The sequence below is a fragment of the Macaca thibetana genome, chromosome 15, assembly GCF_024542745.1.
Source record: "Macaca thibetana thibetana isolate TM-01 chromosome 15, ASM2454274v1, whole genome shotgun sequence".
In the NCBI taxonomy this organism is placed as follows: domain Eukaryota; kingdom Metazoa; phylum Chordata; class Mammalia; order Primates; family Cercopithecidae; genus Macaca; species Macaca thibetana.
This window is the reverse complement of record NC_065592.1, coordinates 10,709,050-10,723,887: the sequence shown is the minus strand read 5'-3', so window position 1 is coordinate 10,723,887 and position 14,838 is coordinate 10,709,050. Positions and strand designations below refer to the sequence as shown.

Here is a 14,838-nt window from a genome sequence, read left to right as displayed (position 1 = left end):
TATAAATACATACATATATATTTTTTGAGATGGAGTTTTGCTCTTGTTGCCCAGGCTGGAGTGCAATGGTGTGATCTCAGCTCACTGCAGCCTCCGCCTCCTGGGTTCAAACGATTCTCCTGCCTCAGCCTCCCAAGTAGCTGGGGTTACAGGCATGCACCACCACACCTGGCTAATTTTGTATTTTTAGTAGAGACAGGGTTTCTCCATGTTGGTCAGGCTAGTCTCGAACTCCTGACCTCAGGTGATCCGCCCGCTTCGGCCTCCCAAAGTGCTGGGATTACAGGCGTGAGCCACCATGCCCAGCCAGTCTCCTATATTTTTACTATTTATTTTTTAAAATTATTTTTCATTTTTTATTTATTTTTTTTTTTAGACAGAGTTTTGCTCTTGTTGCCCAGGCTGGAGTGCAATGGCGTGGTCTCAGCTCACTGCAACCTCTGCCTTCCAGGTTCAAGTGATTCTCCAGCCTCAGCCTCTTGAGTAGCTGGGATTACAGGCGTGCGCCACCACGCCCGGCTAATTTTTTGTATTTTTAGTAGAGATGGGACTTCTTCATGTTGGTGAGGCTCATCTCGAACTCCCGACCTCAGGTGATCCGCCTGTCTTGGCCTCCTAAAGTGCTGGGATTACAGGCATGAGCCACTGCGCCCGGCCTATTTTTTAATTTTTTTTTTGACAGACTCTGCTCTGTTGCTCAGGCTGGAGTGCAGTGGCGAAATCATAGCTCACTGCAGCCTCGACCTCCCAGGCTCAAGTGATTCTCCCACCTCAGCCTCCTGAGTAGCTGGAACTACAGGCATGCACCACCACACCCAGCTAATTTTTTCATTTTTTGTAGAGATGAGGTTTCACCATGTTGCTCAGGCTGTATTGAACTCCTGGACTCAAGGGATCCTATCACCTTGGCCTCCCAAAGCGTTGGGATTACAGGCATGAGCCACCACACACGGCTTATTTTTATTCGATGTATCTGGCAACCCTATGGTAAGGCAGGAGCTGAGATCAGGAGACAAAGCTTCCTCTCTTGTGCCTCAAGGTGGTGGGAGGAATGGTCTGAAGGGGTTGAGAGTTCCCTAGCCCCAAGGGACAGGGCGGGCTGAGAAGGCGGCCCAGGTTTGGAGGGAGGCTGCCGGAGCAGGCCGCAGAGCCCGGAAACACAGGTCCTGAGGGAAAGGAATGGAATTTCACCCGGACCCAGCAGGGTCGGAAAAGGAAATGAGGTTCCTACACCTCGTCCTGAGGAATGTGCCGGAGGAAGGGGGCTCCGGAGGAGGGAAGGAGGACAGAAGGGGAGACTGTTTGGAAGTTTGTGTCTCCATCTTGTCGCGCTCACTTCCTGTTTTCTTGGAGATCAAAGATGGGCACGGAGAGACTGGCCTCATATCCAGCCAAGGCTGGCTCGGAGGAGGGGGCAGGGAGGCTTCTTCTGAATCCTGGGCTGTCTGGAGCCTCACCAGCCTCCATCCTCACCTTCCCACAGCACGCTGGGCTCTGGGCCCCAGAAGTCAGCAAAGGACGTGAGATAGCTGCCCCTTGCCATGGCAACGCCATTCCCAGCTCTGTCTTGGGAAGGAGAAGATCTGGATGAGGACCTCTGACGGCCACGGGGGCCCAGGCCTTATATGTCCTCTCTCTGGCCCTATCCTACATGTCCCAGGGACTCTGGAGTGCCTGGACATAGTGGCATTTTGGTTTAAAACAAGCTCCCTGGAGCCAGGCTGACCTGGTCTGCCCCTCAGGCCCAGTGCTTACCAGCTATGTGGCTTTGGTGGGTCATTCCACCCCGTGGGGCTTCAATGCCTGGTCTGTAAAATGACAACAAACAGAGCCTACATGATCCACAGAGATGGTTGGGAGGACTCCCTGAGACTGCGTACATGGCAATTCTTATTGAAATTTCTATTTATTTATTTTTCAGACAAGGTTGCCCTCTGTCTCCTAGGCTAGAGTGCAGTGGTGTGATCACAGCTCACTACAGCCTTGAGCTCCTGGGTTCCAGCGATCCTCCTGCCTCAGCTTCCCTAGTCTTTGGGACTACAGTTGTGCGCCACCACGCCTGACTAATTTTTTAAATTTGCAGTAGAGACTGGGTCTCGCTATGTTGCTCAGGCTGGTGTCAAACTCCTGAGCTCAAGCAATCCTCTCACCTTAGCCTCCCAAAGTGCTAGGATTACAGGTGTGAGCCACCACATGTGAGCCAGCATGCCTGGCCGGCAGCTCTCTTAATTACAGTTATTTTACTGACTTCAGTCACTGTAGAATTGACTGGTCTAAGGGGTGGGGTGGGGTGTAGTGGCAGGATGGGGTGGCCTCCAGGTGACGGTCCTTCTGGATGGAGAGGTCACTGGGGTCTCTCTTACCCCAACAAAATCAAGGGCCAGTACCATCTCCTGTCTCCAGCCCCTCTGACCCACCAGCCCTCATGTTCTCCCCACCCTCTCCTTTTGTCATCAGTGAGCACAGGTTCCTTGGCTCTTACCTAGTTTAAACCCCTCCTATTCAGATGGGGAGACTGAGGCCTGGAGGGGCGGGACAGGTCAAGTCTCACAGGACGTGGCTGACCAGGCCGGGCCGGGGACCCACGTCTCCCGACATGACCCAGTGTCTGGCCTGCAGATTATCGCAGCGGCTCCCTCCTTCCCTTTGGGACTTTCCCTGCCCCCTCCCCAGACTTCCAGGAACCCCAGTTCCTCCCGGATTGCTGGGGCCGCCTGGGGCCGCCTCCTCCATGCCGTCAGCCAGCGGGAGAGGCCACAGGCCTGGCCATTATGTAATGATCAGATAACAGGCCTGGCGGGGAGATCAGATAAGAGGTCCATTTATTTTGGGGCCTTTTCGAATCCTGGCCACCCCCACCCCTCAGACGAGAATGGGGAGACAGGAGGGAGTGTGACGCCTGGGCCTGTCTCCCGGAGCCTGAGGCGGGCCCAGACCAAGTTGAAAACAATCCCCTGGCACCAAGGGAAACGCCAGGGCCTCCCGGGACTGGGTCAGAGGAGGAGCCGCTGGGGGCCTGGGTGACTGGAGCCCCAAGTGAGAGACCCAGGAGCCACCTCCCACCACTGTCCCCTCTCCACCCTCGCCACCCACGTGCACACAGCACCTCCCAGACTTTCCAAACGGCTACCTCCAGCACCTTGGAGGATGATCAAGAAAAACAGCTCTGGAGCCAGATGGCCTGGGTCAAATCCCAGCTCTGCCTCTTAAAATGCTGGTCACCTTGAGCAGAAGCCTAACCTCTCTGAGCCTCAGTTTCCCCATTTGCAGGCCACCAATAATCGCTGCAGATGCTCCCATCATGCTTACTGGGAGCCTAGGTAGCATTTCAAGGCTTTACACAAGTGAACTCATTTGATCCTCACAGCAGCCTTATGAGGTAGGCAACTGCTATTATTACACCCATGCACACTCGAGGAAACTGAAGACCAGGGCGGTTCAAGAATGTGCCCGAGGTGACCCGGCTACTAAGTGTCAGGGCCTGGATTTAAACCCAGACAGTCTGGCTCCAGCAAGCAGCAGGCATTCGCAGGCTGTGTGTGTCAGTTTGATGGGGTAACCCCTGTCAAGTGCCTGGTACTGAGTAGGTGCCCCAGACACAGAAGCTGTCAATATTGTTTCATCACACCAGGACAGATACTTTTCTTCCCCCCTGCACCGCCACTGCCCCTGCTTTTTTTTTTTTTTTTCTGAAATAGAGTCTCACTCTGTCACCCAGGCCAGAGTACAGTGTCTCGATCTCGTCTCACTATAACCTCTCCGTCCCAGGTTCAAGCAATTCTCATGCCTCAGCCTCCTGAGTAACTATAGGTGGACCACCACACTCAGCTAATTTTTATATTTTTGTAGAAATGGGTTTCGCCATATTGCCCAGGCTGGTCTCAAACTCCTGGGCTCAAGCGATCTGCCCGTCTTGGCCTCCCAAGGAAGATACTTTTCAACAAGGGTCTTTTTTGCTGTAAGGCCTGCCCCATCTTGTTCAGTACCTCCTGGCCACTCTTTACCCTTTTTAGGTCCGATTACAGCCTCCCAGGTTTCCCAGCATCCAGCCCAGCCACTGTCCCCAGCCACCAGGAGGTCTCAGCATGCCTTGGCCCCGGACTCCCCCATGGTTCCACCATGCCTGCAGGGTCAAGTTCCTGCACTGCAGCCTACAGTAGAGATGAAAAGCACAGCGATTTGACAGATGCCAAAGGTTCAGGTCCTGATTCTTCCACCCGCCCGCTGCCTTTCCATCCTCAGTATTCTCATCTGTAACATGGGGATGAAGGTCATCATAACAGCTTCCTATGGAGTCGGCAAGCAGGCCAGTAAATTACCCCTGCACAGCACTAGGCCAGCTCCTGAGAAGTGGGGGTTGCTCAGGAACTGGTGACAACCGTCACAATTATTTATGCCCAGTCAGGGGAGATGTGGGCTCTTCCCCTAAACACACCTCACTTCCTACCCCTGCCATGCCCTTTCCCAGATCAACGCTCATCCTTTGTTTGACCATCTGGCCTTTTTTTTTTTTTTGGAGAGTCGGGGTCTTGTTCTGTTGCCCAGGCTGGAGTGCAGTGGTGCAATCATAGCTCACTGTAGCCGCCACCTCTTGGCCTCAAGCAATCCTCTGCCTCAGCCTCCCGAGCAGCTACCGGTATGAGTCATTATGCCCGACTCAGTTTTAAAAATGTTTGTGGAGAAAGAGTCTCACTATGTTGCCCAGGCTGGTCTTGAACGCCTGGCTTCAAGTGATCCTCCCACCTTAGCCTCCCAAAACATTGGGATTACAGGCATGAGCCACCATGCCCAGCCCCTAGCCAACTTCTATTCATCCTTTAAAACCCTGTCCTGAAAATCTCATTGAAGCCGGTCCCTCCTTTCTTAGGTGCATCTGTCCTTGGATGTCCTTGGAGACCCATACATGCCCAGGTGTGCTGTTTTGATTTACCAGTGTGTCTGCACTCCCAGCAGACAGTGAGTTTCTCCAGGACAAGGAGAGTCCACACCATTCCATGTTCCAATCACTTAGTCCAGGGTTCAGAGCAAACATCCATTTCCACTGTTGGATACAGTGAGTTCTAGATTTCTCTTCAGAGAATCAGTATGTCAGTATGTTCAGTTCTTTGTCCCCCATTTTAAAGTTTAACTTCCTCGTAGTTTCAGTAAACAACCTTTTCCACCAGTTTTAATCAGTAGTTCACATCTGTTCCCCTGGTCACCTGCTCCGTCCTGACTCATCCTGGTCATCTGCTTTGACCTCACCCCTGGTCACCTGCTTTGACCTAAGTCACCTTTAGTGACCTGTTCCAAACCATCCTTCCTGCCAAACTACTCACCCCGCCACTCTGGCTCATACCCTTGCTCTCTCTAAAATAGCCAATTGGAATTAGCTTAGACTGTGAGGTCCAACCTTAGCCAATAGGGGAATGACGCAGCAGTAGGGGCTACCTGCATCAGGAATAAGAACCCCTTTCCCTCCCTTGTTCAGGTGTGCTCTCGCCATTACTCCATTCTTGAGTCGCACCCTTGTATAGAAGTAAAAATTGCCTTGCTGAAAAATGAAATTTATGTTTGAGTGCTATTTCTTTGCGGCACTGAGGAACAAGCATTTTGTTTCTAACACCACAAACATCCATTTGTGGAACTGGCTGGTCAGGGCTGCCTCTGACCTGCTGGGTGACCCACATCAAGTCCCCCCACCATTCTGGGACTCTGCTTCCCCATGGCTAGTGGGTAGGGAAGAGGGAGGGGTGGATAGGACATATTCTAAGTTCTACTGGGGGTCTGACAGTCTGAGGTTTCACCTAAGGATGAAGGCAGGAAGAGACGGCAGGGCATAGATGGGGCTGCTGAAGGTAAAGGCAGGGTCCCAGGGGTTGTGCCCCGGATGGGAGAGCTGTTATGGGGACCAGGGAGAAGGTTCAGTGCTTGCGGGGAGAAGATCAGGCAACAGGAAGATCCTCATCCTCTCCACTGTGGCAGCACACTGCAGTGATTAGGCCCAGGGCTCATGCCCCAGCGGCTAATTTCAGGGCAGTGTTACTTGGGTAAATTCTGTCACCTGACTGAGTTATACGAGTGCCTCAGTCTCCCCATCTGTCAAATGGGAGAGAAAGAGTGTCTCCTTTGTAGGGATTTTGCAAGCGTTAAGTCTGATAGTACACATACTTAGAGCAATGTCTAGCATACTGTAAGTGCTGAATAAATGTCAGTTGTTATACCAACTCTTTACCCCATCTCCACCCCTGCCACAGGGGTTGAAGCCAGCTGAGCCCTAGATGAGGGTCCCCTTCAGCCTCCAAGGCTGGTGCCCCAAAGCCTGGGCTGGAACTAGGAAGCGGGGTCCCAGAGCCAGGGTAAACAGTTCTCCAGGTCTCCAGCATCCAGGCCACAAAAGTTGTGGGGAAAAGAAGCTGAATTTGGAAGCAGACAGCCTGGAGTTGAAATTTGCACCTGTCATTTGTCCCAAGCCTCAATTTTCTCATCTGTAAACTGGGGATACAGGCCAGGAGGAGCTGGCCCTCTGCCTGACACGCTGGGGACAGAGGGGAGGTGGCCGCCTCACTGTTGCTCAGATCCACCTCCAGCCCTGGGGCAAACGAATGGGTCTGTCACCAGAGGGCCCAGCACCAACCCGTCTGTGACCACAAGCAAGTCACTCTGTTCCTCTGGGTCACATCTGTCTGGCTGAGGTGAGGGAGAATCCTAATAGTCACATTCCCCATGTCTTGGGGAGCCCACCCTCTCCTAGTTCACATGGCTCCTGCTCCAGCCTCCTTTTCCTCCCAGCAAATGGGAACGCAGCCTCTAAGAGATGGGCGTTTGAGGTCTCAGCCTTGCACCACTGACCCTTCTCCAGCGAGTCCCAGACCCCGACACAGACAGCCAGCAGCATGGGGACTTCAAGTCCTCCAGCAAAGGATCCTCCACACCCACGAACACTCTTCAATCCCAGTCGCCCAGCACGGGCCACGAGCCCCTGCAACCCTGCTGCCGGGACGCAGTCCACATGAAATAATCCAAAATACAGGAAAAGGCGCACGTACCAAAACTGTGCATGGCGGTGGTATTTATAACTAGAACAAAGGAGAAACCACCTAAATATTTAACAATAAGGGATCTGCTAAGCAAACAGTGACAGGTTGATGGGACAGAATATTCCAGAACTGCAAGAGGATGGTCATGGAGTTCACAGGACAACATGGAGACCTGGTTCTAAAGAAGTAGACCAAAGACTCCCGAAATGTGGACCCCACTGGATTAAAAGTAGCTTAAAAAGTCAAAAAAACAAAACAAAAAAAAAAAAAAAAAAAAAAAACTAGTAAGCCATCTACCACTGTACTAACAGTACCTGTATCAATAAAGGAGTTCTGAGGTAATGTTTTCCCTTTTCTCTATTTTTTTTTTTTTTTTTTTTTTTTTTAGGGGCAGGCTGAGGCAGCTATATGGTTAATTTTAATTGCTTTAAAAAAATCTCTACATGTTTGTTCTTTTCTTTTCTTTTTTTTTTTTTGATACAAAGTCTCACTCTATCATCCAGGCTGAAGTGCAGTGGCTTGATCTCAGCTCACTGCAACCTCCACCTCCCAGGGTTAAGCGATTCTCCTGCCTCAGCCTCTCAAGTAGCTGGGATTACGGGCACCCACCATCACGCCTGGCTAATTTTTGTATTTTAAGTAGAGACAGGGTTTTGCCATGTTGGTCAGGCTGGTCTTGAACTCCTGACCTCAGGTGATCCACCCTCCTCAGCTTCCCAAAGTGCTGGGGTTACAGGCGTGAGCCACTGCACCTGGACTGCTTATTCTTAAAACAAAACAAAAGAAAACAAAAAAACCCCCAACATGACAGGAAAGTGTGTCTTAGAAAGTCAAAGTCCCAGCCAGACACAGTGGCTCACACCTGTAATCCCAGCACTTTGGGAGGCTGAGGTGGGTGGATCACGAGGTCAGGAGTTCGAGACCAGCCTGGCCAACATGGCAAAAACCCCTGTCTACTAAAAATACAAAAATTAGCCGAGTGTGGTGGCCGGCACTTGTAATCCCAGTTACTCAGGAGGATGAGGCAGGAGAATCGCTTGAACCCGGGAGGCGGAGGTTGCAGTGAGCCTAGATTATGCCATTGCACTGCAGCCTGGGTGACAAGAGCAAGACTCCATCTCAAAAAAATGTTAAAAAGAAAGTGAAAGTCCCATAGAGAAAACCCCAGGCCACAGAACAGTGAGAGTGGGTTAAATAGAAAATTCTATTCCAGAATTTTCTCTATTGCATATTGTACATTATTACTATTTTAATGTTGCCGAAATGGAATTATTGTTGTTTGGGCACCTAACAGTGTGTCCCTGACATCCATCCATGGCAGTGTTCATATAGCTCTGTCTTCTTGGTGCCTATTGCATGATACTCCATGGTAATTTATTAAGAGTCTCTGCTCATGGACATTTAGATCATTTCCAGTTACTGGATTTTTGTTACAGGTACCCATGGACCACACATCTTTACAGAGTTGGACGAGTAACTCTAGAAGGCTGACTTCTGAAGGTTGATTTGTGAGGGTAACAAGTTACACGCAAGGTACAGTTTTAGGAGATTCTTCCAAGTGGTGGCCCCAAATTCTAGACCCATTTCTAGGATGTCGGGGTCACTCCTACCCCCAGCCCCGGCATGGAGATCTGGGTTCCAGGCCCTGGTCCCAGGCTCCCCTCTGCCTTCCATGGGCCTCAGCTTCCCAGACCATAAATGAGTTGGGTTGATGGTCTGTTGTATCTTTGAGCCTGTGACCCCTGGTGCACTGGGACCAGCTCCTACCTGTTCATAGAAGCAGACTGAGACATTTCCAGGAGTTTCTCCAACTGGCTGTTACATAGCTATTACTATATATTTTTAAAAGAGCACGAATGTCCAAACGCATTTCTTCCTAATCGTTTTACACCCCTGACTGTCATCTCTGCTCTCGATGTGATCTGCGCCTGCAGAGACTCTGGAGAACCAACTGCCAGGTGCACTGGGCACTGATTCCCAGCCACAAGCTTGGTGAGTTGGTGGCTTGAAGTCAGCCAGGTGGGAGTACTTAAACGCTGTGGAAATCCACAAACGCTACAGACCGAGCCCCCCACCCTGTTGTTAATTATTTACCAGCACACCACTGCCTTTGATCCTTAAAAACCAGGCCCTAAATGTCTGCATGCACCTTTCTGTAATGACCAAGAGGAAGAGAGTGTTACTGCAGCGAGCAATGCGTGGGAGGGAGATCTTGGAGCTTAGGTAGGGGCTTCGTCTTAGCCGTGTGAACTTGGCAGGTTAGAGCCTCCATTTTCTCTTCTGTAAAATGGGGACGATGATGGCAGCCATCTTGCAGGGTTGTTGTGAGCCGCATTAAGAAGGTTTGCCCTATCACACCTTGCTAGGAGCAAACATTTAGGGAGCCTCAGGCTAGGAGTCAAATCCCTGCTAAGTCACTTAATATGTCTGAGACTCAGTTTCCTATCAGTCAGGTGGTGGGCAGAGCTTTAGAGACCTAGAATGAGGGACTTTAAAATGCCGTCAGGTGGGGACGGGGGGAGACGGTGGCTGCCCCACCGCTGTTTTCCTTCCCCTTCCTCCCCACACTCGCAGCTCGCTTCTGCCCCTCTTCCCCCAGATCCATCAGAAAGCCCCTGGATGCCCAGGTGGGTCAAAGGATTGTCCACAGGACCGGCCAGTGGCTTGAGGTGGCCGAGGGATAGGGAGTGGGACGTGGGGCTGGGGGTCTCTGGCTCCTCACGGCCCCTCCTCTTGTCAGTTTCAGAAAGCAGCACAGGCCATGACCCCTTGGAAGAGCCCCCCAGGCTGAGGAGCCCCCACAGAATCCCTAACCTGGCCGCACCCACTCCCGCACCCTTCCTGGAGATCAGGGAGGTGGGAGGGAGGCAGAGCAGGGCCCTGCAGCCTTGGCCTTGGTTTTAGGAGCTACTCAAAGGCCCTGGGGAAGGTGAGCTGGAGGAACTTAAAAATAAAACAACACAGAAGGGGCCAGTCTGTCAGAGCCCTCTCTGCAATGATCCCTCACCACTAACCTTCTCGGCAGCTGAGAGGGAAGTCTGTTGTCATCCCCGCTTTGCTCAGAGGCCCGAAGGCAGTCCCCCAAGATCACACCACAAGGAAGTGCCTATGTGACATTTGAACCCAGAGCCAGTGCTCAGAACCCAGGCTATGGGCCCTCCTTCCCATCCATTCCTCACGGGGAAACTCAAGGCCCAGAGAGGGCAGGAAACTCTCCTGTGGCTGCACAGCATTCTAGGACCTAGGCTTCCCCGGGAGTAATGGAACACAGCTGGGTGAGCAGACGCCAGAGACCAGGGTTGAAGTGAAAGAGTCAGCCCAGTTTGCCCGAGGCTTTCCAACACTGAAAGTCCTGTATAATCGTTTAGTTCCAGCAAACTGGGAGGGTCGGTGACCCTCCAAAGCCCCATGGATGACTCCGCTGGGCGTGAGCTCAGGATACAGGAAGGAGGCCGGGAATACTTGGGGCCTGGTCTGTGCACCAGAGGCCGAGTCTCCCCACCCCGGGTCCCTGGACACCTACTTGTGGGGCTGAGGCTGCAGCCGGCCAGCAGCAGGGCAACAGCCAGAGGGAGCGCGCCGCGGTCCATGCCGTCCACGCGGGGTCCTGTGCGCTGGGCCTTATCCGGTGTCCAGAGGCAGGGCTGCGGGTGGGCGCCGGGGCCGGCGTGGGCTTGCGCGGGGACCCGAGGGGAGCAGGCGGCCGGAGCGACGGCGTCCCTGCTCCAGCCTTCTGGGGTGGCGGCCGAGGGGTCAGGAGAAGTGGACACAGGGACGCGGGGCTGGGCTGGGGTTGCTGTCCGAAGGATGGGCGGGGAGGGGTGCTGGGCTCCAGTGGATGGCAGTGACGGCAGCAGTCCTGGCCCCAGGGCGCAGATGAAGGCTGTGGTCTGACCGGCAGCAGGGAGCTCCCGGCTCATCCAGCCCGGCCCAGGGAGGCAGGAAATGCGCTTCCTTAGAGAAGGGGCTGGGCCAGGCCGCCTGCCAACCGGGTAGAGGAAGTGCCACGGGCTTTGTCACTGGGTGGGGGGCCCTGGGATGGGGGGAGGCAGTGGGGTGGGAGGGCCCAGGCTCTAGGCTTGTCTCCCCAAGCACCCCACCCTCCCATCCCACCCTCTCCAAGGCCGGCGGGTGGGGACGCATCAGGCAGCCCCACAGATGAAAACAATCACCCTAACAGCCCACCGAGCGGGCCTTTCACGGGGCTGGGCTTGGCTAAAGTAGTTCCTGTGGAATTTGTGACCCCCTGAGCTCAATGATCCCATTTTGCAGATGAGGAAACAGAGATCCGATGTGTTGAGATCACTGGTTCAAGAAGAGGGTAGCGCTGGGATCCTGCCCACCTCCACCACCTCATGTCTTGTCAGGCACCAAACCCGGCCTACTAAGTGCAATTGACATGGGGCTGCCTAGCCGGCGGGAAAACTGTGGCACAGCAAGGTGGCTACGGCTGGGGTCTCTGGGCTCAGAGTAGCTGCCCAGGGCCACACACTTCATATCTGACCCCTTCCTGGGTGGAAAATCCTTCATGGACAAAACACAGCTCCAGGCCAGGTGCAATGGCTCAAGCCTATAATCCCAGCACTTTGAGAGGCCAAGGCAGATGGATCACTTGAGGTCAGGGGTTCAAGACCAGCCTGACCAACATGGTGAAAACCTGTCTCTACTAAAAATACAAAAATTAGCCGGGCATGGTGACATGCGCCTGTAGTCCCAGCTACTTGGGAGGCTGAGGCTAGAGAATCACTTGAATCCAGGAGGCAGAGGTTGCAGTGAGCCGAGATCAGGCCACTGCACTCCTGCCTGGATGATGGAGTGAGACTCGGTCTCAAAAAAAGAAAAAAAAAGAAAACTCCAAATGATGGGGACTTTAATGGCACTTCTGAAGTCACATGGCCCTGGGTTCAAATCCTACTCTGCTTGCTCGAGCCATGAGACCTTGGACAAAGCCCCTCAATTCTCAGCGCCCCCTGCTTGCAAAGTGGGGCACGATGCCTTCCTGGCTAAGTCATTATGAGATTTCTGAGGGTGAGGACGCTACAGCACTGAGCCCTGGGACATACGGGAGATGCTTCCCCATCAGTGCTCCCTGAGCTGGGTGACAGTCCCCAAACTGTCCCATGTTCATTCTGCAAACAGTAAGCGCACCTACTATGTGCCCACCATGGTGCTACTCAGAGGTAGCACCCAGGGCCAGGCCCATGGAAGCTCAGAGAAGGAAGCCTGGGCCACCTGGAGGGGCTGGCATTTAAGCCTGCCATTTGAAAGACGGGGTGAGTTGGGGGTGGGGAGAAGAAGGGGTGAGGAGGATATGCCAGGCAGGGGTGCCAGACTAAGCAAAGGCACGGAAGCAGGAAGCAGTCGGACCACCGTGAGACCAGCAGGGGTGTGGTGGGGACAGGAAGCTGGAGAGGCAGAGTCTGGCCCTGCATTGGGAGGGCCTCGAATGCCAGGACTTTGTCCTTAGGGCCACTGGGCATCATGGAGAGTTCTCGAGCAGAAGGACGCTGGCAGAGCTGGGCTTTGAGAGAGCAAATCTTTGTGTGTGCTGGCAGGACCCACGGTGAGATGGAGCCAGAAGGTTCTTCTCCCTGGATCTACCTGCCCTGGGTCACAGGTGGAGAAACTGAGGCCCAGGGAGGGAGGAGAAGGCTGGACCCCTGGGTGCCTCTGGAGGGAGGATGTCGGTCCGGGGTCTGAGGCCTGGCGTCTCCGTGCTTATTGGCCAGCCCCGGTGACAAGAGTAGGCCATGCGTATGTCTCTGCAGGAGCTGTCACAGGGGCTGGGAGGGTTGGTGTGGCTCTTTGGGTGGGGATTAGGGATAGTTTTGCTCACCCAGTCTTGTGGCTGCCTGGCCAGTTTGCAGCCAAGCATGGCTGTGAGGTCAAGGGAGCGCATCCTCTCCCGGGGGGCCACCCTGAGAGGGGCATCTCCTCTGCTTTTTCCTGTAACTCTGGAGACGAGGCCATGGGCACCGTGACGCAAAGGGTGGCTCGGTGGGGTTTCAGGGGTAGCTCTGAGGTTTCCCCAGGCCCCAGACCAACATCTGTGCCCCAGGGACAGTTAATCCAGCTCTAGGGGCTGAGCACTCTCTCTGCACCAGGGCCCGCCCTAGGCGTTCACCTTATCAGCTCTGAACCCCCACAGCCACCCCGGGAGGTGGGTACAGTTATACCCCCACTTTACAGAGGAGGAACCCCAGCTGGAGGGTGGTGACCCCAGGGCTGCCTGGCTCCAAGCTCACCTCCTTCCCTGCCACCACCCCTTGAGCTGAATTTGGAGTGAGGGGTAGATGTGGCAGGGGCTGTGGGTATCTCAGGGTGTTGGGGGCATCTGGGGCAGTGACAGGGACCCCACAGGAGGCTCTTCCCAAACCTCCCTCCCTCCCCTTCCCTCCATGCTGCACGGTCTATCCCCATCCACGTTGTAAACAAGACCCAATGGATTCTCTAGAAAGCAGGAGAGACTCCAGGTGGACTCCAGGAAGAACTGGGGCCCTGATTCCAGACACCTCATGGAGGAAGGAAGAGATTGGGACCACCGTGGGTGGGGGGTGAAGCGGAGATCACCTCTGGCTCCCACAGCACCCTGACCTTCCCCGTCACACCCAAGCCTGTGTGCGGCCATTTGCACGTGTCTCTCTACTCGACTAGAAGCCACACGAGGAAAGAGACTTTGGGCCGGGCGCGGTGGCTCAAGCCTGTAATCCCAGCACTTTGGGAGGCCGAGACGGGCGGATCACGAGGTCAGGAGTTCGAGACCATCCTGGCTAACACGGTGAAACCCCGTCTCTACTAAAAAATACAAAAAACTAGCCGGGCGAGGTGGCGGGCGCCTGTAGTCCCGGCTACTCGGGAGGCTGAGGCAGGAGAATGGCGTAAAAACCCGGGGGGCGGAGCTTGCAGTGAGCTGAGATCCGGCCACTGCACTCCAGCCTGGGCGACACAGCGAGACTCCATCTCAAAAAAAAAAAAAAAAAAAAAAAAAAAAGAGACTTTGACACCCTTTGCACTGCTGTGTCCCCAGCACAGAGCCCAGGGCCTTTTGGCTCTTGAAATAGATTTGCTGAAAGCATGAGGGACCCTAGAAGACAAGGGGTGGGAGTCATGGAGGCCCAGAGAGGTGGTCCTTGTCGTTGGTTCCCAGGAGAAAAGGCCAGTCCTGGAGTGGGTCTCCTGCCCCAGGAAGCCCCATGGCCACATGGCCTCACAGCTGGGCACAGGCCTTGGGGTAGCTGTCTTCCATGTCCGTCAGCTGCACTCTCCCTCCTGTGGGACACATCCACTTCCCCACCACCCCCCACCCCTGCAGAGATCAGAGGAGGCAGGAGGAGGAGGGTCCATCTTCCAGCCCCTTCCCTGCAGGGCCAATGCATACTGGTGGCCTCCCTCCACTGAAGGCCACGGTCCTGTTGGGGACCCCCTCCACACAGTCCTGTCCGGCTGTGGACTCGGCTCCTCCCCTGGCCTCTTCAGGCTGAGGGTGGTCACAGCCCACGCCGCTGCCAGCCCTGGGGTTCTGCACCATCCCTTGGGGCTTCCCTACACCCCAACCACACCTGTGTAAACAGACCCTTCATCAAACTCTCCTCTAATGATCCTACTGGAACGTGCCATCTGTTTCCTGCCGGGATTCTGGCTGATGCGGATGTGTTCAGGTACTGTCTGTCCACACGCCCGAGAGACGCATGGCTGATGGCCAGGTCCCTGTGCCTGGACCCCACAGAGGGCAGATGCACACTTTCTGCTCCTTCTTCCTCCTGGCTGGCCAGGAAGGCCAGGACTGCAGGAAAGGACGGAGCACGTCCACCCTGGCCAC

At 54.3% G+C, this 14,838-nt stretch overlaps 1 protein-coding gene across 1 annotated transcript in view; it reads right to left on the bottom strand.

Moving 5' to 3' along the window:
• The window catches only part of ENG (endoglin), a 43,733-nt gene extending 32,716 nt beyond the window's left edge, over positions 1-11,017 (bottom strand). The window contains exon 1 of the mRNA XM_050759881.1: positions 10,543-11,017. Coding sequence (XP_050615838.1) covers positions 10,543-10,939 — 397 coding nt within the window. The 5' untranslated portion in view covers positions 10,940-11,017. The remainder of the gene's footprint in view (positions 1-10,542) is intronic.
• Positions 11,018-14,838: the final 3,821 nt, after the last annotated feature.